The 23,756-nt window shown below is 35.8% G+C and overlaps 1 protein-coding gene across 4 annotated transcripts in view; it reads right to left on the bottom strand.

The window, feature by feature from the left end:
- Positions 1-23,756, bottom strand: part of SSBP2 (single stranded DNA binding protein 2) — a 315,215-nt gene that overhangs the window by 21,250 nt on the left and 270,209 nt on the right. For all 4 annotated transcript variants that reach the window (XM_040239441.1, XM_040239442.1, XM_040239444.1 and 1 more), the window contains 5 exons: positions 12,071-12,106; positions 10,238-10,292; positions 6,814-6,884; positions 3,958-4,036; positions 1,493-1,521 (listed from right to left, as the gene is read on the bottom strand). In XM_040239441.1, the coding sequence (XP_040095375.1) occupies positions 1,493-1,521; positions 3,958-4,036; positions 6,814-6,884; positions 10,238-10,292; positions 12,071-12,106 (270 nt within the window). The remainder of the gene's footprint in view (positions 1-1,492; positions 1,522-3,957; positions 4,037-6,813; positions 6,885-10,237; positions 10,293-12,070; positions 12,107-23,756) is intronic.

Raw genomic sequence — 23,756 nt, 5'->3', positions numbered from 1 at the left:
CTGATCGGAAGGTAGATTAGAAGGTGGTATTTCATTCCTCACTATGGCCCTTAACAGTTCTTAAAGTGCTTTATAATTGCAAAGTACTTCCCCATGCAAAATTTTGTTTACATCTATGTAGTATACAAGGTTATGTTAGTGGAAACTTTAGGAAGATGCCCTTAAGCAAACTGGATGTTCCTGCCTTTGTGTAAAATAAATTATCTTTAGATATTAGAATATGCTTCTCAAATTTAACTTCAGACATTTTACTGTGACCACAAAGCACAATTCAGCCAACATCAATTGTCAGATACCTAAGATAGCCAATATAATCATGGTCATCTGGTTTGTAAAGGTGCTTCCGAGAAAGAAGTCTCTAATGGAATTATACAATGAATCTTATTTTGAAAACAAGATTTTTGAAGGCTTACCTAATATAATTTCCCACAGAGGTAAGATAGTGCCCATTGTATATATTTATCTATTTTTAGAGAAAGAGCTTCCCAGTGGTTCCTAAACACAGACATCCAAACTGCATGTCAAACTTCTCGGGCCAAGCAATGCAGATATAATGTCAGGATGCCAATTAAACTTCTCTCTCTCTTTTTCAGTTTGAAGTCTTAATTTGGAAATATCCATAGCTCAACTTCATTTTACTTTTCTTGGCATCAGGAATTTTGCTTTATTATACATGAATATAAATTCAAAGTGGAATTAAAAATGAAGGCATCCTTTAATGAATTTCTGTATTTATTGGTATAAAGCAGACTTCTGAGAGAGTCACTCTAGTGGTAGTTAATAATTAGTTCTTATCAGCCATTCTAAATATATATTTGACCCACAGAGAACTATTTTAAAATTCATCATGACCTAAAAACTATTTAGGTATTCTTCTTCAAAAAATATAAGGCATCTTAGCAAAGGATTAATTTTAGATACTCAGATGATTGACAGAGGAAAGTCATGGACATGTGCTATTAGAAGGGTAACTTTCCAACTTCTGTTAAGATAACTTCCCTCTAATTACTTTCTTACTCTATTTTATGGAACTGTAATAATGATTAAGGACATCAGCATCGCCTGATAAGGTTTGAATGACAAATGAGATGTATAAATGTAATCCTTATTGCATATAATAATCACTTTTTCAAATTTACCTCTTTCATGTTGCTCTAGACTCCTTTACATTTTCAAGATTATCTAAACAGTGTCAGTTTGCTTTACAAATGTGCAGCAGCATGTGATTAAACTGATTGTTATTTCCCCGGTATCAGTTAATCATGTATATCACATCCTGTAAATGAATCTTAGCATGCTTTGAAACCTTCTTAAAAGACTCATTTTACCTTTCCCACCGATTATGTGCATTAATATTTTAAACTTAATTGTATCTCGCCTTCTACTTTCAAGCTCTTATTCAAGAACAAAATTCGTAATGTTACTCTCATAATCTTAAGAGTTCTGTGTGGAATAATATACAGATTAAAATCACAGAATATACAATACTCACCTTGGAAATACTGTCCATATCTCCTGAGCCTAAAACAAAATAGAGAAAAAAAAGCCTTTATTAGGTAAATATTCTATTTATAAATTAAATATTCCTTTAATATAGACAAATGCAATAATCAAGTACACTGTATGTATTTTCCAGTGCATGTCTCCTGGATTTCTGAATCTCAAAAAATGACTTTTCTCTATACTATGTGGTGAATAAGTATCATCTGATGGCTAATTCAGAGAAAAATTGTAACTACTTCCCAATAACCTACTTTTTTTGTATAAAAAAATAACTATTGCTACCATAAATTCCTGAAAGCAAAATAGCAAACATACATATCCTACTCAACTCAAAATTTTAACATGTGTATACTAATATACATATGTGTATATGTTTATAGATATGTAACTAGATAGCAAGAGAGAGAGCTCTTTTCTGAACTGATGCTTCTATAAATCTGATAAAATGTAGAATGGGCACTTGCAACATGACCTGACAATATTCTGAACCACATTTCACTATAATAATCCCACTTGAAGTATTTTTACTATTAAAATTTTGGCAGCAATCAATATGTGTGGCAATCCATCAAAAGTTAAAATGTCTTCAAAATATAATGTTGTAGTTTTATTTTAATTCTTAGGAAAAATGGACCATCAATACTAATTTATTTTCTTACCTAAGAAATGGAATCACAATTTAGATAACAAAAATAATCAAATCCTTGCCACAATTTTAGCTTTATTTTCAACTATTTACATAATTATCCTGGTATAAAAACATTATATTTTAATAGCACAGCATTTAATAGACAGTCATAAAATGAGAGCCTATTAACATGATTAAGTTATAAACAAGCATAATAAGCTGTTAAATACTAAATATATATATAATTATATAAAATATATAGTAATATTCATGATAGATAACAAGTAAATGTGAAAATATTCTGAAAATTCTATTCCAGTGAGTAATATAACTGAGAATCCTCTATGACCAAATGCTATCTTTTTACGAATGATATTACAATTAAAAGACTGGAAAGTAAATCATTTTGCAATAAATTGGTAAAATTCTAGAATGGTGCTGTCCAGTACAATTTTGTGTGATGCTGGAAATGTTTCTTTGTGTTGTCTGTTATGACAGCCATCAGCAAATATGACTGTATGTACTTGATATGTAGCAGTGCAACGGAGGAATTGAATTTTGTGTTTAATTTAAAATCAGTCACACATGACTAATAAACACTGTAATGGGACTGTACAAATTAATATTTTGAAATCTAGAAAAATAAGCATATATCTTTAAAAGTAAAAAGTCTATTAAAGTGTAATTTCTTGATTACTGAAGTTACATAGCTTTTCAGAATATAAGAGGATGGTATTTCCTGATCTAGGGTGAAAGTTAAAGGTGTTCAGACTTGTCCGACTCTCTGCAACCCCATGGACTATACATGGGATTCTCCAGGGTAGAATACTGGAGTAGGTAGCTTTTCCCTTCTCCAGGGGGTCTTCCCAACCCAGGGATCAAACCCTGTTCTCCCATACTGCAGGCGGATTCTTTACCAGCTGAGCCGTAAGGGGACCTAGGGTGGGGTTGTGAAATCTGTGTAAACCTGAGTTACTCATGGGCATGGTTTCTCCAACTTAAGTAAAAGATGGTTCTTTTTCAGAGGAAAAAAATTAGCACAAACCTCCAACCCCACTGTCAACTTTTAAAATAGTTTACAATATATGATGATGATAAACATACAGATATAAAATAAACATTTTTCCTTTATTTTATTTTTGCGTTTGGCCTGCCTACATATACAGTGTGCTGTGTGACCACATCAATTTTTTACCACTTGTTTCTAACTGTTGTGAACTTTTTGCTCACTTTACAAGTAGCTGGCTTCATTTGGTAAGAAAACATCATTTATGAAGTATGTTTTCAACCATTATTTGCACCACTTGAAATCAGCTTTATTATGAACACAGACAGTATGGGCAGTGTTTTTCTTAAGAGAATCAGTTTATCCACAATGTGATAACCGGTTTTACTTTTTAAAGAGACAAACATTAAAAAGGAGAAACAAAATCAAGAAATTCTTGCAGAGAACTAAAGTTCTTCTGAGACTATGTCTATAGACCTTGGGAGATACCAGAGGCCCATTGGGAGGACTTCACAGTCCTCCAGGTGCCCAAAGCTGCAGCGTCTTTTTTTTTTTATCATAAGCACTCAGATTTTGATAGGTTAAAGGAAATACCTGTGAATATGATCTCGGATAGAACAATTCTCACACATCTGAGTTTTTAACTGTTCTCCAGCCATCACAGCAAATATACTATGGATTAAACTATCAGTTGTAGGTAAAAGCTGAAGCGTTTCAAAATGAGCTCCTATACACAGAAGAACTTTGTAAATCATGATATTATGTCAAATTAAGGTTTTGCTTTGAATTCATTTCTGAACATCAGATTTAATATCCTTACCTAAAGAGCCATTCATGTGGTGTGACTCCATTCCTCCTAATCCACCCATAGGGCCATCTGACCCAGGGCCCATTGGAAACTATTTAAAAAATGGAAAAAATGACTGTGATCATATTGAAAACAGTTGTTTATCTCAATGTCACAATATCTATCTTCAACACTGTAAGATAAGCCTACAACTTATTTTCATTCACAAGTTACAGAGATTATTTTCCCAGATTTGCCCCCAGCTTTCTCGAATCTCTATCTGCACTGCTATTTCCCTTATTTCATCTTCTCTGTGTTCTGGATCTTCAAGCTAATCCTTATCCATATCCAAATTTTTCTTAAGATATCCTTAACCAGAAAGCACATATATTTCAGTGCAAATGAGAAGAGAAGTACTCTCTCCAATGCTGTTGACAAATTTTGCTATTATAAGCCAGAGGTAATTCTTAAGAAGCTGTTAAAAGTATTGGCTTATTAACAAGAACAACTGAACATTAAACATTTTTCGTAGCAGACAGTCTCTCATTGTTCAAATGGACATAATAAATAATGTCATTTTGCAGGTTAAGTACATTTAGTGCCTTGGGGATAGCTGAATACACCTAAGTCGTCTTGGCAATCTCGACCACGTCAGTTTAATGACAATTAGGCATTCAAAAGCAGTTATATTTAACATTTTTTGAAAGTAGTGTTACTTTATTTTCAAGTGAAACCTTACATTAGGAGTCTAGTTCAACACACGTGTGAACAGATGTGCTGTGGTAGACTAGGTGGTGGGAAAGTCCATGGCCTTCCGCTCAGTCTTTGCCTCAACTCCCTGGAATACCTCGGAGGAAGCTCAGACTCCACTTTGAAGACAGGCTATCTATCATCACCTTATATGTACAGTTAAGATACTGAAAACACTTGTTCTTAAAATTTCTTATGCCCAAATAATTTCTTCCATACTGAATGCATGTACGTGTGTGGTGTATATATGTATGTATGCCTATAGATGGGGTGGTGATGGTTACTCATCAAGGAGGCTTTAGGGGGAAAGACTGCCTCAGCAGACATGCTGTGTATCACTGACCCTGTGTGGGAATAACATGGCTTTCCATCGCTGTGCTCACCCATGTCACATGCTTATACGTCTTCCCAGGGGGAAGCCAATTCTGTTGCCTAAAAGTATGGATTGTTTTTTATTTTCCAGTAACAACTTGGAATATGTATGCCTCTAAAGAGAGGCAGAGAAATTAACTTTGAACTTACTGTTATTTTTCAGCCTTCCCCCCACCCCCACCCACAACAAAGCATAGTTTAGATCTGGGCTGAGAAACTGGTGGCAGTGAGGCTCACAGCCTGAGCTCCTCCTTGGTTTGGTCCCTTTATCTGGCCATCACTGTGCTTTAAGCAACATTGACTGTAGGTTTGATACTTTAAGCACAGGACGCTGCAGTCCGAGCCCTCAACAGGCATTGGCTTTTACTACCCATGGTTCAAATAGATGATATTTGAAAGAATGACATGCTCATCGTCTACTTCTTTTGAATCTCTTTATCTTCGTAACAAGTGAGAGAACCAGAATGGAACACACTTGGGTGATACCAGTTCAGCTGCCTGCAGAAATGTCTTCAGTACCACATGCTCTTGCTTTCCTCCCTTATTCCTTCCCTTTCAAGTATCAAGTTTTAAGATATGAAATTGCAGTATGAAGTGCTTTTCTGTATTTGTGCTGCATTTCTGAAATGAACATTGTTCATGATTGTGTTCAATGTTTTTAAAATCTCTGTGAAAACACCTTTTAGACATTACTGACAGGAAACTATTTTTTTTCCCTGAAAAAGAATTTGATTATATAAAGGGAACTGGTAATTGAAGGTAGTGCTGCTTAATAGAAGTAAAATATGTAAAGTTCAAGTGTGAAGTACGTAAGTAAATTTGGATTTAGTAGCAGCCATCTTTAAAAAGTAAAAAGAAACAGGTTAAGTTAATTTTAATAGTTTTATTTAGTTATGTAATCAAAATTATTTAAAAATTGTCAATACAAAACTTTAACGAGATATTTTTTCGTATAAGTCCTAAAAATCCAGGGTGTGTTTCATACTTGCAGAACACCTCAGTTTGGTCTAGCCACATTTCACTGCCATACCCCACCGATGACTTCAAGTTTCCCTTTGTTGGCCTCACTGATAGGAAGCTCAATTATAATATTTCATCCCCAGTTTTTGGTATACTTTGGGGAATTCTTTATACATGTTTTGATTTTTCTTTGAGCTACCTTTTAGTCATATATATATATAAACTGTATTGTTATAAATGTATTTTGTTAACATGTAGGTTTCATAGACCAATACCATTTTTCTGTAAGTGTTTGTAGAAAAATCACAACCATATGCCTTATTAAAAATGCCCAAATTCTTTCTGTAGAACCGCTTCAGTTCTATATTTAAACTCCAGATTTCAAAAATTTAAAGAAAAACAAGCATATTCAACTTCCTAATTTAGTTTTGAGCTTATTAGGAAAAAAACACTACCACCTGAATAAGTTAATGATGTGCAAAACGAGGTGATCATAAACGATTACACATTACCTGTCACCTTCAAATAGTCGATATAAATTATTAGACATTTGAGATAAAATAAGGCCACATACCAACATTTTATAATTAAGTTCCATTTTACATTTACATTATACTAATATTAAATCTCTTGTTATATATGTTATATATAATGTTTTTTCCCAACCCAGAACATAGAGTCTGATATTTTGATATCCAGTAAGGTCCTGAATAATAAAATATAAAGCCAGTATCAAGGAAGAGAAATGTACTTAGAGACTTGAGTCTTCAAACACATTCCAAAAATTTTTAAAAAAGGCATAGTTACATTAGGCCTGTTAGGTCCTGGAGGTACTGCATTCATTAAAGTATACATGTTGTCTCCAGAGTTGGTTGAATCTGAAACAAAATATTATTGAATTAATATCTTTCATTATAATTTATACCCAAGTCATCACAAAATAATAAAGATCTGGACACCTATGTATATTAATAGCTGTACCACTTGAAATAATCATTATTGATGTTCAGAAACAAGTCATTTTCTGACCCAGAAATTATCATTCTGAGGTCATAAATTAGGGATATTTACTTAATATATTAGGAATAATCACTTGAATAGTTCAGGTCAAAAGGAATATCACTTTAAAACTCTAAAAAATTATAGTAAACTTTTCCTTCTTTAAAAATATGAAAACCTTTTGACTTCTCTAAGTAATTTATATGAATACCTATAACAAAAATCTCTTAAAAATCAGATTTAGTAAATTTTTAGTTATTTATTAAGGTTTCATAATAAACCAATTTAAAAATTTATTTAGCTAATAATAAAAGTTGGTGGAATATCCAAAGAAAGAGATTAGAAAAAGATGATACAACTGGAATGAAAATTCTCTTGCTTGAAGTAAAAGCCAGCTTTTACTAGTACAACTTCCAATAAAATTTTTTCAGTCATTTTATTTTTGATTCATTATAATAAAAATAACTGTAGTGTATATCCATATAAATACATGTAACATTTTACATTTCATGTCTATTACCAGTCCTCATTAAGTCTGAGTATAGGTGTTTCTAATGTATAGCCTAGAGTGAAAGGCTTAATATTTTATGTTTAGAAACTATTAGTTATAAAAAGGTTTTCTATTTTCCTACAATTATATAATTCTCTTAAATAAAATATTGTAGTCCTCTACTTTGAAAAAGTTGTTTTACTCTGATTTAAGGCAGAAGATAAAAATCATTTGCTTCCTTATGGCAATAATTGTAGAGTGAGAAATGGGCAATTACTTTTCCTCTTATTTTGTGATTATTAAACATTAATTTACTATTTTAGAGTAAGATGCCATTTATCTTTTGTTTATAAACAGTGATCCATAATCCTAAGTATTATTTTTTTACCTCTAGATTAACACATCATATTATTAAGAAAGTTGAAATGCCCACATCTGGCTGACCTCTGTTTATACTAAGTAAGCTCCTTTTGTGGCCTGAAGTATTTTTACATTTCTATGTATACTATACACTTGTCAACTCAGGCTACTTTTTCTTTCCTGCATATGTGCATCCTTTTCTATCACCTTCTTTTTGTTCTTTTTCCTCCAGTGTCTTGGCTACCCAGTCTCCACTTACTGAGATGACACTCTCACTCTTCAAGGCCTACTGCCAATGATGCCTCTTCCACGAAGTCTTACTTCCCCTGATACTTAAGAGTGTGTGAATGCTCCTCCACCCCTGAATTATGCTTTGCATTATAGTTAATATTTTGTCTTATTCTTCCCTCTGGCTTCAAAGTCGGTTATAAGCTCTCTGAGAGGAGGAAAGGGGCCATGTCTTACTCATATTGTAGACTATAGACAATAAGTATCTGCTAACTCATGGCATAAACGCTATCCCATAAAAACTTATCTTTCAGAAAAGCTGGGTTTGTTTTTTAAACATAGGAAAACTTAATGGCTTTTCACCTTTATTAGTCTTACTAATTTTAGTAATTAATTTGAAAGGAAAACGGGCTGTATATTTTAAAATATACAGAAAGAAAATTCATTGCTTTTAAGACTAATCAAAAGAATTTCATCTGAAAATCAAAAAACATTGAGGGAATAAGTTTGCTATTTTTTTAGAAAATGTTTGACCAAAAAAATATACAATACATATTCTGGCACCTATTTTTTGGAGGCTGGGGCATACTGGCTTCATATTAGAGAACTGACTGATAAAGAATGAGTACATAAAAGAGCATGCAGAAAAGCCAGCAATACTGGTGGCAATTTTTGGCTTGAAAGGAAGAATTGATCAGATTACTTATTGCCTGCGAAGTTTAGTGTCACTCCAAAAATTTTCTTTGAGTACTGCAAGTGAAATATTTGTTAATCATATGCTACCTTCATAAATTAAACCTTAACTTCACCAAAAGGAATGCAAACATGGGCAAGATGTTCAATTCATATAATTCTATCTTCAATGAATTCTATTTCACTTCACTGAAGATGTTCTGAGGACAGAGATCTATGAAATATTTATGATTCACTTCAAAGAGTTAGTGAAGCAAAGTAAAATTCTGAACCAATCAAATTCCTGCTTTTTCTAAATTAAGGTTTCAAAACTTAAAAATACTTATTGGTATGATTACTGATACTCAGTCTCAAACTTCTATATATCTTAGATTTCAACAAATTCATAAGATATGAATTTGAGTGTAACATAATAAAAACTATTTTCTAATTATAAAAATTTCCCACATATTTCATTACCCAGAAGTTAAAACTGAGAGTCTATTTCTTATCTACTTTTTAGATTTCAGTGTAATATATTTAAAAATAATATTGTGATCACATTATATTAAATCATGAACCTTTATTTCTGTGTCATTAAAAGTTCTTTGACAGTAATCTTAATGGCTGAAGTTTTAGTCCATAAAACATAAAAATTTAAAAATATCACTAAAATTGGATTAGGCATGGAAGTTGTTTCTAGTCCTCTGCTGGCTATATCAGATGAGCATCACTGTACATGATTCTTGGGCTATACCTCAAATCGTTTCTAGTCATAGGATTATGGATTCAATGGTGTGAACTTGTTCCTGGCTCTGCTACATGCTGCCAGGCACCAAGAGGGCTGTACTATTAACATCACTAGAGGCCTCAAGACACAATACATCCACTAGTTTGTATTTAAGTCTCAAAGGAGAGAGGCATTGAAAATAATCATGTTACATGATTCCAGGAATACTGAAGTATTTTAGTTTAAAAGATTAAAAAACTTCCCCCATTACATAGTGGATTAGCTAACCAATAAATACCTAAAATAGACGTGTAGGATAAATGATACTGATAGCACATCCACATCTGTTTTAGGTGCTAGATACAGTGAGTCTGATTTGCTGTATTAAACCTAATGGGTCCATGTATTTCATATGTTACTTGTGCAGAAATTTTCTCAAGCTGTGGGATTTGGATCTTTTCCACAGTTTCAAGCAAATTTCTAGTCACATAAAATTACTGGGCAATTCATACAGATCAACACAGTTTTCATTCTGGTTAAATCTGTTACCTACACAACAGAAGTGTTCTAAATGCTTAAAGTAATTGGAAAATAGTTACTGAAGAGCACTATTTCCTCCTACTTGCTACCTCTACTCAACTTATGAAACCGCCAATGAGATAAAGGATTCTACTAACTTTCCCTCATAACAGTTTCTGTACTCTATTATTTTACTCTGAGAAATACCCATGTGGCTCATTCAATTACAGTACCTGCTGGACTAGGCATGATGGGTGTTCCTGGTGGCCCTCCACCTCCAGGAGGACCCTAAATAAGTACACAAAATGTCAGTGAAAATAAGACATTGCATTTAACAGTATAAGGAAAAACAGAAGTTAGACTTCATAACAATCCAATTTGAAAACAGCAGAGGCAATATATTTTCTCCATAATTTACTTTCTTTGAATGCACAATCATTTCACTGTTATGCAAAATATAATTTAGCTTAAATATACTGAGGTTGTTTTGACAAGTTTCTCAAAACAGTGAGCCTATAACACTGATTCATGACTTAATCACATCAGGTATAATGAGGTTAAGGAGAAACGATTTAAGAGGGCCTTTACAAATCCATAAAATAGAAATAATTCATGTGTATTTGTATTTATGATTTAGTTTACTGTAATTTTCTTGTATTTTGTATCATTGGTTTTTATAGGCAACTGAAAACCAAAAGATATTCATATGCTTTAAAAATATATTGATGCTATTTCTTCTGTCACTCTCAACTACAACATCTCTGATGCACTATACCTTCAGCCATCACATCAATTAGAAGAGGCAATGCTGACTAATGTGAGGGCTCCTAAGGCTGTAGGTACAGTCAATTTGAAAGGGATGTTAGGTGACTCTAAAGTTAATTCAGTTATTTCACACAACCAAAATGGATAATTCAGGCGATGAGTTTTAGAATTTTCAGAGGGATGTAGTCAAATTAACTTTTGAACAGCTAGATTTTTGTTTCATTCTGAGTACACAGACACAGTCCACTAAATTATTCCAAATAATACATGTGTTGCTATTTACTAAACAGCTTAAATTTACTTTTAAATATGTCAAATTTATAATGTCATAAAGCTATATATGAAGTGTATTTTTAATTGACTTTAAGAAAAAATAGGTTGTACCCAAACTTTTAAACTTTCATTTTGGCTTCATGGGGAACATGAAAAAAGTTACTTTTTTAGTTTGTACAGCTTAAGGGAATTCTGAGCACTAAGTTCCCAGGTCCAAAACCGTGTGTATTTTCTACTGTGCTCATAGAACACTGTCTCTATGGCAAGTAAAACTGATCAATGGATATTGATCTTCCAAAGTACTCTTTTTTCCTACTATGGTTAACCACCACCTATGAATATTTCCTTGGGAAAGATTTTCCGTTTTACCATTTATTCCTGCTTCTCTGCTAAACAGTATAACAAATTATCTTCTGTGATGATGGCCTTTAGACGCAGCATGGATTCTAATGTGACGATGGTTAAAAGGTCATTTGTAAGTTCAAGACATCATGTAAACCCCACTGATTTGACAAATATAAATCACTGGAAATTTTTAACATGTACAAAATGATAAGTGCTCTTGATTTCTAACAGTGAAAATTAACACCTCTCTCCCAAATTATTAGTCATTATTCTGCTATCGGATTCTCTTTGTGTTTGGGAGAAAGTTTAATGTCTTCTTAGACTCTGTGTATGGCAATGGGGTGCTGCGGGGGTGTAGATTATGAAGAACTGCAAATTCAAGCATACCATTGTGGAACTGGGGGTGCTTCTTCATGATTGGACAGGGTATTGTACTGGCTTACAGAAACATATGCTGAAGTAAAACACAGTACTCAGGGCAATTTTGGCCAGATTGATAACTGTTTCACTAATGAACATCAACATATGTACTAAGGTTGGCAGACGAAACAACTCAATACAAATCAGATGTTCACTTCTTGGCCAATACACAGGGGCTCTTCTTAACATCTGGACAACTATTTCATTGCCCAAATAAAATGTAACATCAATTCTTATGAGCAAACAAACCCAAATGTACTTACTACATAATTCCCAGGAGATGCTGAGGAGTATGGTATCTGGAACATGAACAGGACAAAAAACAGACATATTCTGATTCATGTGGCAGTAAGGAGACTGACCTAAAATGAATCTATTTTCTAACTTTTATCAAGTTTTAAAATTCATCACAAAGGATAATAATGGATAAAGGCATTTATGTATGTCTTGAGTGCTAGAAAACTGAATAAAATGTAGAACTATCTTGAATTTATTAAAAAAGGGAAAGGATGTTAGTCAAGAATTTAGACAGAATTACAGTTTCAAGTTATATTACTTTCAGGGCAGTTATACTCACTGCTTGATACTAGTGACACTTATTCTATTATTAGAAAGATATACATTTGTGCAGCTAAAAACCCAAATCAGAATTTTTCAAATTAGCAGACTTTACAGATGCAATTTCTAATTCATGTGCATCTGGGATACAGTATTGTTTTAGAGACAGGTGTCAGGCTACTGTGTTCATGCAGGATGGGTCAATACTTGACATAAACCTGTTTCCCCTTTCCCTTTCTAACTACCTTCTAGAAAACAATGTAGTGAATGCAAAATATGTTAATTTAAGTCTCCGAGGACTACTAATTTGTGGGGATCAAATATGGGTAACATATTCCCTCATTCCCTTCAAATCAAGCTCTTAACGAAGCTCTTTTCTAGAGATCAGAAGGTATTAATATGACATTGCTATGAAAATTTAAGAAACGAAAACTGGGAAACATATATTTAAAAATAACTCCTTTAAGTGTGGATATTAATAGAGAAGTTGATCCAAATATTCTTTTTTTTTTCACACAAGCTCACTAGCTTACATCTTTTATCTTCTGCACATCCAAAAGAGATATTTTTGCCTTATTCTGAAAAAAGCCAGTAAATTACTATCTTCTTGGAGTAAGACAGCCAGGGCTAAAATAGGACCTTAAGAATGGTGAAAAGATTATAGTGCCTGTACCTAAATGCTCCCTCTACATCAATACCTTCCTTCTAATTAAACAAAAATAATACGAAATCATAAAACAGAAAGACAACAAAGCTAAACTTTTTCTAATGATTTTAATATTCAGTTATTTGAAAACTCTCTCCTCATTGTTTGGCGTCCTTGCTTGGCTTTAAGCCCAGACCACAGGCGTCTGAGCCTCTCTTGGGCCACTTAATGTGTAACTCAGCACTGCACACAGCCGTTACTGGAGTGCTCAGTTATCGTTAGTGGTGATTATGTCTGTGAGTATCAGGATTGCCATGGCACTGTACATTTACTCGACTGGGTGAATGAATACAGCTTTGCTCTCTTGGGTCTTTTGCAGTTCATGATCAATCATCCATCCTCTGCTAATTATTTTAAATACGTGTACCTGCTGTCTCCAAATCACCGACTTATCTGCCGGCTCCAGTTTTCATCTCCTTATAACTTAAACACCAGGCTCATGTTCTTTCTGTCTCTATTGCCTACTGTCATCCTTAAGCAACTTCACAATATGATCTAACAACTGCAATACTCTTGCCTTGAGAATTCCATGTGTCCATGGGAGGCTGGTGGGCTACAGTCCATGGAGTCACAAGAGAGTCAGACATGACTTTGTGACCAAAAAATCCCACTCTTTAGATGTCAGGCAGAGAAGGCAATGGCACCCCACCCCAGTACTCTTGCCTGGAGGAGCCTGGTAGGCTGCAGTCCATGGGGTCGCTAAGGGTCAGACACGACTGAGGGACTTCACTTTCACTTTTCACTTTCATGCATTGGAGAAGGAAATGGCAACCCACTCCAGTGTTCTTGCCTGGAGAATCCCAGGGATGGGGGAGCCTGGTGGGCTGCAGTCTATGGGATCACACAGAGTCGGACACGACTGAAGTGACTTAGTAGTATCAGTAGATGTTAGGAACACACTCACTGCCTTTACTTTACAGAAATACCCTCCCCGTACCCCTCCCCCAAGCCCAGTTTTTTCCATATATGAGCATGACTATACCCTAAAAGTTTTTGCACAGGGATCTAAGATCTAAACACTTTCCCGACTGACATCTTTCTTGTTCTTCACGATACTCACAAACAACATTCTATATTCCAACCAGAATCTTATCCCATCACAATTCCAGCATTTTCTTTCTCTCTCTAATATCTTAAATTCATTATCCTGAAGTCTACTTTGTTAATTCCCAACTCTTTGATCATCCTCTAGCCAACTTTTCTGTTTTATAGTAGAGAGTGCCTGGCAAGGAACACAAAACAGGGCTGACACGGTCCAACTCATGATCATGTTCTCCAGCTTCAACCTAGGTTTCACTAACATCTGGAAGCATTTTGGCTCAGCTGTTATGGAAGCCCCAAAGTATTCTAGAGGTGTGCCAGTAAACTTGAGGGAAAAACTCCCAATCTGTAGTATACGCCAATTTATGCTGCGTAAATATTCCTATAAGGCAGATTTCAAGCTACCAATGATTTTAACAATCAGCTGACAAAGTTCCTGAATTTTTAACAACTGACTTTTGTGAACTGGCCCTTATCAGTGGTTCGACTATCCTGAGTTAGTACTTTGTCCTTTGGTCATACATTAAAGCCATCAAATTCTTGCCATGCCTTCATCTTCAACTACACACTTCATTGTTTATAGATTTAAATTTTCATCCATTCATCTCAGGTAGGGGGAAAAGACATCTTTATTTCTAAAGTTAGCCCCTCTTGAATATCCCATTCTCCTAAGTTCTAACTTCTCCCTCTTCATGGTTTCTTCAAACACCATTAAATATAATAAACATTTAAAAATACTTTAAAAAGTTTGTTACCCCCTCCAGTTCAATTTCTTTCCATTTTTGCCCTCTCAAACCCTTGTACTCACTGTTTTCTACCTCGAAGTCCTTGCCCTCATTCAGAGAAAAGGAGCATTTGGGCTCTTATCCCTAGCACTCTACGGAATCTGAACTCTTAGAAATAACAGCAGTGTCTGTCAGCCTAGTCTGAGACATGAAACATGACAGAAGCGGTACTATGTGGGTACAGAAGATGTATTTGAGCTGGGAAACTGAGAATAAGAGAGTGGGGGTCCATTACAAGGACAAAGAGAAGGGTCAGCATTTAATAAACAAATGTGAAAGTACTACACAGTTTATTAGGGAAATGGTATGTAATTTTACAGTTGTTGCAGTGTGGGACTTATAGACGATCGTGATGAATGATGAGGCTACATGGTCAGACAAAATTTATGCTGTTGGAAACAGCAGGTTTTGAGAGACATGTTCGAATTGACGTATTTTAGAAGATAACTCTATAGGCATCATGGAGCATGAATACAAGTTAGGAGAAAATTGCAAAAAGTCTAGGCAAGAGATGATAAAAAATGTTCTAGGCATTGCTGATTAAGATAAGTAGGAATAAGAGAATTTGACAGACTTTTTGCAAATGTACTCTGCAGGGCTTGGGGACAAACTGGGTGAGAAGTTAAGGAAATTCCAAGGTTTCTAACATGCTGACTGGGTGGATGATGGTGCTATTAATTCATATATAGGGAGTTTAGGAAGCAGAGGACAGGTTTGGGGAATGTCTGATGTACTCGAAAGCTCTAGTAGACACTGAGTTAGAACTGATCAACAGATATTTAGAAACAGTGGTTAAGAACTCATTGGAGATCAGGACTAGAGATAAAGTTTCAATTAAATAAATCCCCATTGTGTGCCATGCACAATACTTAATATAGGATTTGATTACGTTTGGTGTTAGTTGAAAATGTTAAACTGAAAAGAAGCCCAAAATTGGAATTAAAGAACATCACCAATTAAAAAAAGGGTAGATAATGGTATACTAACGCATATACGTGGAATCTAGAAAGATGGTACCAAAGAATTTATTTGCAGGGCAGCAATGAAGAGAGAGACAGAGAACAGACTTACGGACATGGGGAGAGGGGAGGAGAGGGTGAGATGTATGGAGAGAGTAACATGGAAACTTAATTACCATCTGTAAAATAGATAGCCAATGGGAATTTGCTGTATGGCTCAGGAAACCCAAACAGGGGCTCTGTATCAACCTAGAGGGGTGGGATGGGAGGGAGGTTTAAAAGGGAGGGGATATATGTATACCTATGGCTGATTCATGTTAAGGTTTGACAGAAAACAAAATTCTGTAAAGTATCCTTCAATTAAAAAATTAATTAACTTAAAAAAAAGGGTGGATAATGTGACTGGAGGAAAACCTGGAGAAAATATTCTATAAAATGTCAAGGTAGACTTTTAAGAAGCAAGATGTGGGAGCAGGCTGGCTAGGAAATGCCTAAACTGCACTTACTTTGAGCTTTACTGGCCTTGTCTTTCAACTTCTCTGGGACACGCCCAAGAATAAATAATATAAAGGAATATACTAGTACAAATATGGAAGAAAACATTACTTAAATGAAGAAAAGAAATTGACAGACATTTAAAACAAAACCAAGGTGTCGAATATTTCAAAGTTCAGGTATGATGACAGAAAATAAGTCCTTAGTTTTGCTAAGTAAAACATCACTAGTAACCTTCCAGTACTTTTCACAGGAACTGAAACGGTTGAGAAGTCTAATCAATCTTCGCCCATCACCTGCTATATTCCTGTCATTGCACTGCCGCACAGGAATGAAAAGGAAGAGTATCAAGGAATTCACTGCCCAGTAGAACGGTGGTGGTAGGGTCAGCGTGGGAGACGCAGGACTGTGGTTTGACACCGAGGAAGGGTTGAGAGAAGTCTTCTCTCAGATATCCCTTCCAACTCTAGAAGAGAGAAAGACTGGGGGTTCTAAGGTTGTCCTGGGATTTGTTAATTGGCACACTGTTAGGGAAAATTCCAGCCAGTGGAAAGGGATAGATGAAGACTCCTCTAAAAAATGAAAGAGCAAGATATGTAGAAACATTAAGAGGTGGGATAAAGAGACCAGACCAAATGGCTAGCATTGAGAAGAACATTACTAAGAGGAAAGACATAGGATTAAAGGGCTGATAATTACTAAAGTGTAGAATTTGAAGAAATGTGAGTCTAATGTTTATTTTTTTTTCCCCCACCGTAAAATAAGAGACAAGTTTAGCTGATAGAAAAGGGGCCAAGGACAAGGAATGTAGGAAGGGCATGTGACTAAGGGAAAATAAAAAACTGCTGGTCACACATCATGGGTACTCAGCAGAGGCTGAACTTTATAGATTTACTATAACATAACGCGTTAAGCACAATTACAGAAACACACATTAGGCACTGTAGAAGAGTCAAAGGTGGTGCTTTACAAATTCTTGAAATTTAACATTCCAAAAACCAAGCTCACAGCCTACCCTCTAAGCCTGCATTTCCCCCATGTCCTTACTTCACTCTGTGTTACTCCCATCCTCCTTGATGATGATGTTGGGTTGCTACATCATGTCCAGCTCTTTGTGACCCCATGGACTGCAGCATGCGAGGTTCCTCTGTCCTCCACTATCTTCCAGAGCCTGCTCAAATTCATGTTTATAGAGTTGGTGATGCTCTCTAACCATCTCATCCTCTGCTACCCTCTTCTCCTTTTGCCTTCAATCTTTCCCAGGACCAGGGGCTTTTCCAGTGAGTCAGCTCTTTGCATCAGGTGACCAGAATACTGGAGCTTCAGCTTCGGCATCAGTCCTTCCGACGAATACTCAGGGTTGATTTCCATTAGGATTGACTGGTTTGATCTCCTTGCAGTCCAAAGGACTCTCAAAAGTCTTCTCCAACACCACAGTTCAAAAGTATTCTTTGGTGCTCAGCCTTTTTTATGGCCCAAATCTCACATCCGTACATGACTACTGGAAAAACTTTTATAGCTTTGATTTTATGGGCCTTTGTTGGCAAAGTGATGTCTCTGCTTTTAAACATGCTGTCTAGGTTTATCATAGCTTTTCTTCCAAGGAGCAAGAGTCTTTTAATTTCATGGCTGCAGTCACTGTCTGCAGTGATTTTGGAGCCCAAGAAAATAAAATCTGTCACTGTTTCCACTTTCCCATCTTCTATTTGCCATGAAATGATGGGACTGAATGCCATGATCTTAGTTTTTTGAAAGTTGAGTTTTAAGCCAGCTTTTTCACTCTCTTCTTTCACCCTCATCAAGAGACTCTTTAGTTCCTCTTTGCTTCCTGCAATTAATGGTATTATCTGCATATCTGAGGTTGTTGGTGTTTCTCCTGGTAATCTTGATTCCAGCTTGTGAGTCATTCAGCCTGGCATTTGGCAGGATGTACCCTGCATATAAGTTAAATAAGCAGGGTGACAACATACATCTTGGTTGTACTCTTTTCCCAATTTTTAATCAGTCCATAGTTCCATGTATAGTTCTAACTGTTGCTTCTTGATCTGCATACAAGGTTTCTTAGGACACAGGTGTAAGGTGGTCTGGTATTCCCATCTCTTTAAGAATTTTCCACGGTTTGTTGTGATCCACATAATCAAAGACTTCACAATAGTCAATGAAGCAGAACTAATGTTTTTCTGGAATTCCCTTGCTCTCTCCATGATCCAATGAATGTTGGCAACTTGATTTCTGGTTCCTCTGCCTTTTCTAATGCCAGCTTGCACATATGGAAGCTCTCGGTTTATGTACTGTTGAAGCCTAGCTTGAAGGATTTTGAGCATAACGTTAATAGCATGTGAAATGACTGCAATTGTATGGTAGCTTGAATATTCTTTGGCATTGCCCTTCTTCGGGAATGGGACTGAAAACCTTTTTCAGTCCTGTGGCCACTGCTGAGTTTTCTAAATTTGCTGACATACTGAGTGCAGCACTTTAACAGCATCTTTTAGGATTTGAAATAGCTCAGCTGAATTCTGTCGTCTCCATTAACTTTATTTGTAGTCATGCTTCCTAAGGCCCACTTCACACTTCAGGATATCTGGCTCTAGGTGAGTGACCACACCATCATAATTATCTGGGTCATTAAGACCTTTTTTGTATAGTTTTGTGCCACCTCTTCTTAATTTTCTTTTGCTTCTGTTAGGTCCCTACTGTTTCTGTCCTTTATCGGGCCCATCCTTGTTTGAAATGTTCTCTTGACATCTCCAGTTTTTCCCAATCTCTTTCCAAAAGAGCTCTAATCTTTCCCATTCTATTGTTTCCCTCTATTTCTTTGCACTGTTCATTAAGGTCGTCTTATCTGTCTTTGCTATTCCTTGGAATCTGCATTCAATTGGGTATATCTTTCCCTGGAAACTAGTCTCAATGACCTGAAATCACCACCTTCATTTCTTTATCCTCAAATCCAACAATCACCAGTTATTTTTGATTACATGTGTGACATTTTTATCTCTTCCATCCTTTCTCCACTGCTCTACCTCAGACTCTGACATTTTTTAAGGCCTGTTGTTCTACTCTTTTAATATTGTTTCTCCGTGTATCCATTTTATATACTATCATCCTAAAACAAAACTCTGTTCCATGGAGATGATAATTCCAGATTTTTAAGCATTCAAAGCCCTGAACACATCATGGTCCATCTTTCTTTTTCCAGCTTTGCTGCCTTCTCTGCCTTCCAAAGCTATGTTCCAGACACTAAGAATCTAATACTTTTTCCTCACACATTTCCTACAATCCCTCTTCTCTTTACTTTTGTCTAGGCTTTTCTCCACCTCCAGTCACCAGAATTTCCCCAACATAATTAATCTTTTCCCTCCACCTCTCCCCCATGTATTATACAAAATGTCCATTAAGATGAAAATGCAGATGTAGAAGATAAGACCAGAGAGCTAGAAGATCAGAATCATAGAACTACACAAATCTCTTATTTGACAGATAATAAAAATTAAGGCCATATGTTTGTCTGGTTAAGCTAGGCAGAAAATTCAAGAGATGTGACGAGAATCCAAAAATCCTGAAATATTCGGATTCCTAGTATTTACGACTGGTGCCATGGTAGATGAATAGCAGAATACCTAGAGGTTCTCTTTGGCTTTATTAAAAAAAAATGATTAGCTAAGTAGCTTAACATTTTAGCTAAGGAGTTTTCATCAACTGTGAAATTCAAAACTACCTTATATGCATTGAAATTCTGTTCACTAGAAACCAGGCAGGGGAACATTCTCTGTGTCACTGTAAAGCTGAAAGTGTTATTTTTCAGTGCTCTTTAAAACAATGAGCACCTTATTTTTAATAGGGCAAAGCTCCTATCTGGAGTGAAATATTTGTATTTCTCTTAGGCTTAATCACTCTGGTGGATCCTCATTTTTCCTTATGGGAGCTTTCTGTCTCCTGTCAAGTCAGTGAGTTGATGGATACAATGCTGTACTGATCATCTGTTGTTTCTGCTCAGCCCCTCTTCTGCCAATTGTTCCTTGCATTTTCTTTGAACCGTATCTCCCTTCTTTTTCCATGTGGTTCAGGTGGGGCTTAGGGGGTTGAGTACGTGACCCAGGCCTGGTGGATAGAGCATTGTACCCCCGGGTCGTAACTGGCTCATGAATAAGCCTATGTGTATCTAAGCTAAGCAAATCTACTTCAGTTAGTTACTTCCAGTACCTGTGCTTAACTGATGAGAGTTGTGCTCTTTTGTGCTTAACAGGGAGCTGTGAGGATACAGATGTGGAGCTTCACACAGCCTTCTTGCCAGACTCGTGGAACAAGGGTAAGCGATGAATAGGGACCAGGTCCTGATGGTGTTATTTGAACCCCTGGAGCCAAATGTGTCCCCCAGCAAACTTACATCTGGACTTTTCAGATACATGACCCAGTAGAAGTCTTTTTCAGTATGAGCCTAGTTAGGCTGGTACATATAATCAAAAGTATCTCCTGACAAAGCTAATTCAGGTATTTTTGATAAAAGTGCTTGCTGCTTTATGATTAGAACCTGTTTTACAGTTCAGCTCAAATGTACAGTTCTTTGTGAAAAACATGAAAAATAAAAAGGTTGGCAGACTTCTAAGTTTCCAAGTACGAATTAGAGGCCAATACTGTTGTACTCAGCATAAGGGAAGTTAAAAGTAAAAATCATATTCTTATCTGAATTAAAACATAAATTAAAAAAATAATTTTATTTTGTTTTGGGTGCACCGAGTCTTTGCTGCTGAGTGCAAGCTATCTCTAGTTTTGGTGAGCGGGGGCCACTCTTCGTTGCAGAGTGTGGACTTCTCACTGTGGTGATCTGTCTTGTTGAGGAGGACACAGACTCTGGGGGTTGGGGTTTAGCGGTTGTAGCACATGGGCTCAGAAGTTGTGGTTCGCAGGTTCTAGAGTTTCGGGATCAGCAGTTGGTACAGGGGTTTGGTTGCTCCTCGGTATATGGAATCTTTCTGGACCAGGGACTGAACCCATGTCCCCTGAGCTGGCTGGCAGATTCTTATCCACTGTGCCACCAGGTAAGTCCCATAAATTTGTTTTTAAAAATGTTTCTCGTGCTGCCATGTAAAGGGGTGCCAAAAGATTTTTGTTCAAAACATATATGACAAAACTATGTAAAGATACATATTACACAGATATATAAATTTATTGTGGATAATGGTAGGCAGACTTCTTACTTTCAGAGAAGTGAATAATAAACATGGAAAACAGAAAGTCTAGAATGAACTCTGTTGTGTTGAATTACAGTTGAAGCACCAGTGTGCACTCATGGACTTTGCTTTTACATTTTATTGGATTTTAGCTGATGTACAGTAGTGTTAGTTTCAAGTGTACCGCAAAGTGATTCAGTTATACATACACATATATTCATTCTTTTACAGATTCTTCTCTCATATAAGTTATCACAGAATACTGAGTAGAGTTTTCTTGGTATATAGTAGGTTCTTGTTGATTATCTTGTATATAGTAGCACGTGTATGTTATTCTCAAGCTCTTGATTTATCCATCCCTTCCACATTCTCCCACTTTGGGAATCATGTTTGTTTTTGATATCTGGGAATCTGTGTCTATTTTGTAAATAAGTTGATTTGTATCGTTTAAAAAATCAGATTCCACATATGGATGACATCATATGATATTTTGATTTGTCTGATTTAGCATGATAATCTCTAGATCCATTCATGTTGCCACAAATGGCATTATTTCATTCTTTTTTTTTATGGCTGAGTAATATACCATTGTGAAAGACTGAGGGCAGGAGAAGGAGGGAACTACAGAGGATGAAATGGTTGGATGGCATCACTGACTCAATGTTGGTGATGGACAGGGAGACCTGGCGTGCTGCAGTCCATGGGGTCATAAGAGTCAGACACGACTGAGTGACTGAACTGAACTGAATATACCATTTACACACAGCACATCGTCTTTATTCATTATGGATACTTAGGTTGCTTCCATGTCTTGGCTAATTGTAAATAGCTGTAGCGTGTACTCCTGGTTTTAATATGGATAGATACAGAAAGATACAGATGTGTGTGGCTATATGTGTGTGTGTATATATATATGTTGGTTGAGATGGCTAGAAGCTAGGTCACACCAATGGGTTCTAAATACTACTCTCCACTAAAAGGAACCAAAGACCCTTACATAAATGGCTGTTATCAGGGTTAAGACTGGGAAAATATGAGCTTCAAAATGCTCAAAGTGTAACAGGGATATGTCAAAAGGACAAATGACCCAACTTGAAGGGGTTCTAACTGGACAAATCTGACATGATTTTATTTAAAAAACAAAACCCTTTGGACAAAGTAGAATCCACAAGTACATCAGATATACACAAATGATTGGAGAAGAAAGAAAAACTCATCTAGGAAAGAGTCAAGTAATAAGTAGAGAAGGAAAGATAGAATTAGAAAATAGCCATTTGGCAACCAACATAGTGAAATAATTCAGGAGAGAATTATCAGTGGACACAAAAAGCAGCGGATTAATGTATGATCTTTATGGCAGTGTCAAAGTACGTCTCACAAGCAGAGAATTACAAAGGGAAAAACAATAACAGTGGAGAAACATAACAAGCACCACCTTAACTAAGTGACTGAAGTTAATATAAGTAACACAAATAATAGACAATTACCATCACACACCTCCTGAAATGATGCACTGAGAAAAACACAAAATTATTTCTGAGGATTCCTGACAAATATATATAACCTGAATCTAATTGTGAGGAAATGTCCACCCAGACCAAATTATGGGACACTGCACAAAATAACTGGCTTGTGGTCAACAAAACTCCAAGGTTAAAAAAGACAAAGGAACTGTTCCAGGTTAAAGGAGACAAAGGGACTTGACAAATGAATGTAACAAGTGAATGGGGATTTTCTTTTGTTACAAAAGACATTGTAGGGACAACTGGTGAAATAAAAATAAGGTGTGCAGATCAGAAAACAGATTACATCAATATTAATTTTTAAGTGTTGATCCTTATACTGTGAAAGATAATCTCTTTGTTTTTAGGAAACAAAGTTCTTAAAAGAAAAAAAAATATAAAACATATTTTGAAACAGCAGAAACAAAGCAACTGACTTTTAGCATGCTACCCTGAGGAGCCCTGGGCATACTGTACTGACACAAAATGAAAACTATTTGTAATTTTAAATACAAAAAGTCCAAAGAACTTGGAATTCAAAATAACACAGGTAAATTGTCACTACAGTATAATCAATGGTATGCAAGGGAAAAAAAAATCCCTCTTGAATACTTTTGCTTTGTTTCACGTAAGCCTTATGTTTTTGCTAGAAAGTCATCTGTTGCCTATGATTTTTTCTTCTCATAAACAACCATATTTCGGAGGAATGCTTTTCCTTTCCGTGCTCAGGATGAT

Source organism: Oryx dammah, unplaced genomic scaffold, assembly GCF_014754425.2.
Source record: "Oryx dammah isolate SB20612 unplaced genomic scaffold, SCBI_Odam_1.1 HiC_scaffold_5, whole genome shotgun sequence".
Taxonomy (NCBI): domain Eukaryota; kingdom Metazoa; phylum Chordata; class Mammalia; order Artiodactyla; family Bovidae; genus Oryx; species Oryx dammah.
This window is presented reverse-complemented; position numbering and strand designations above follow the sequence as displayed.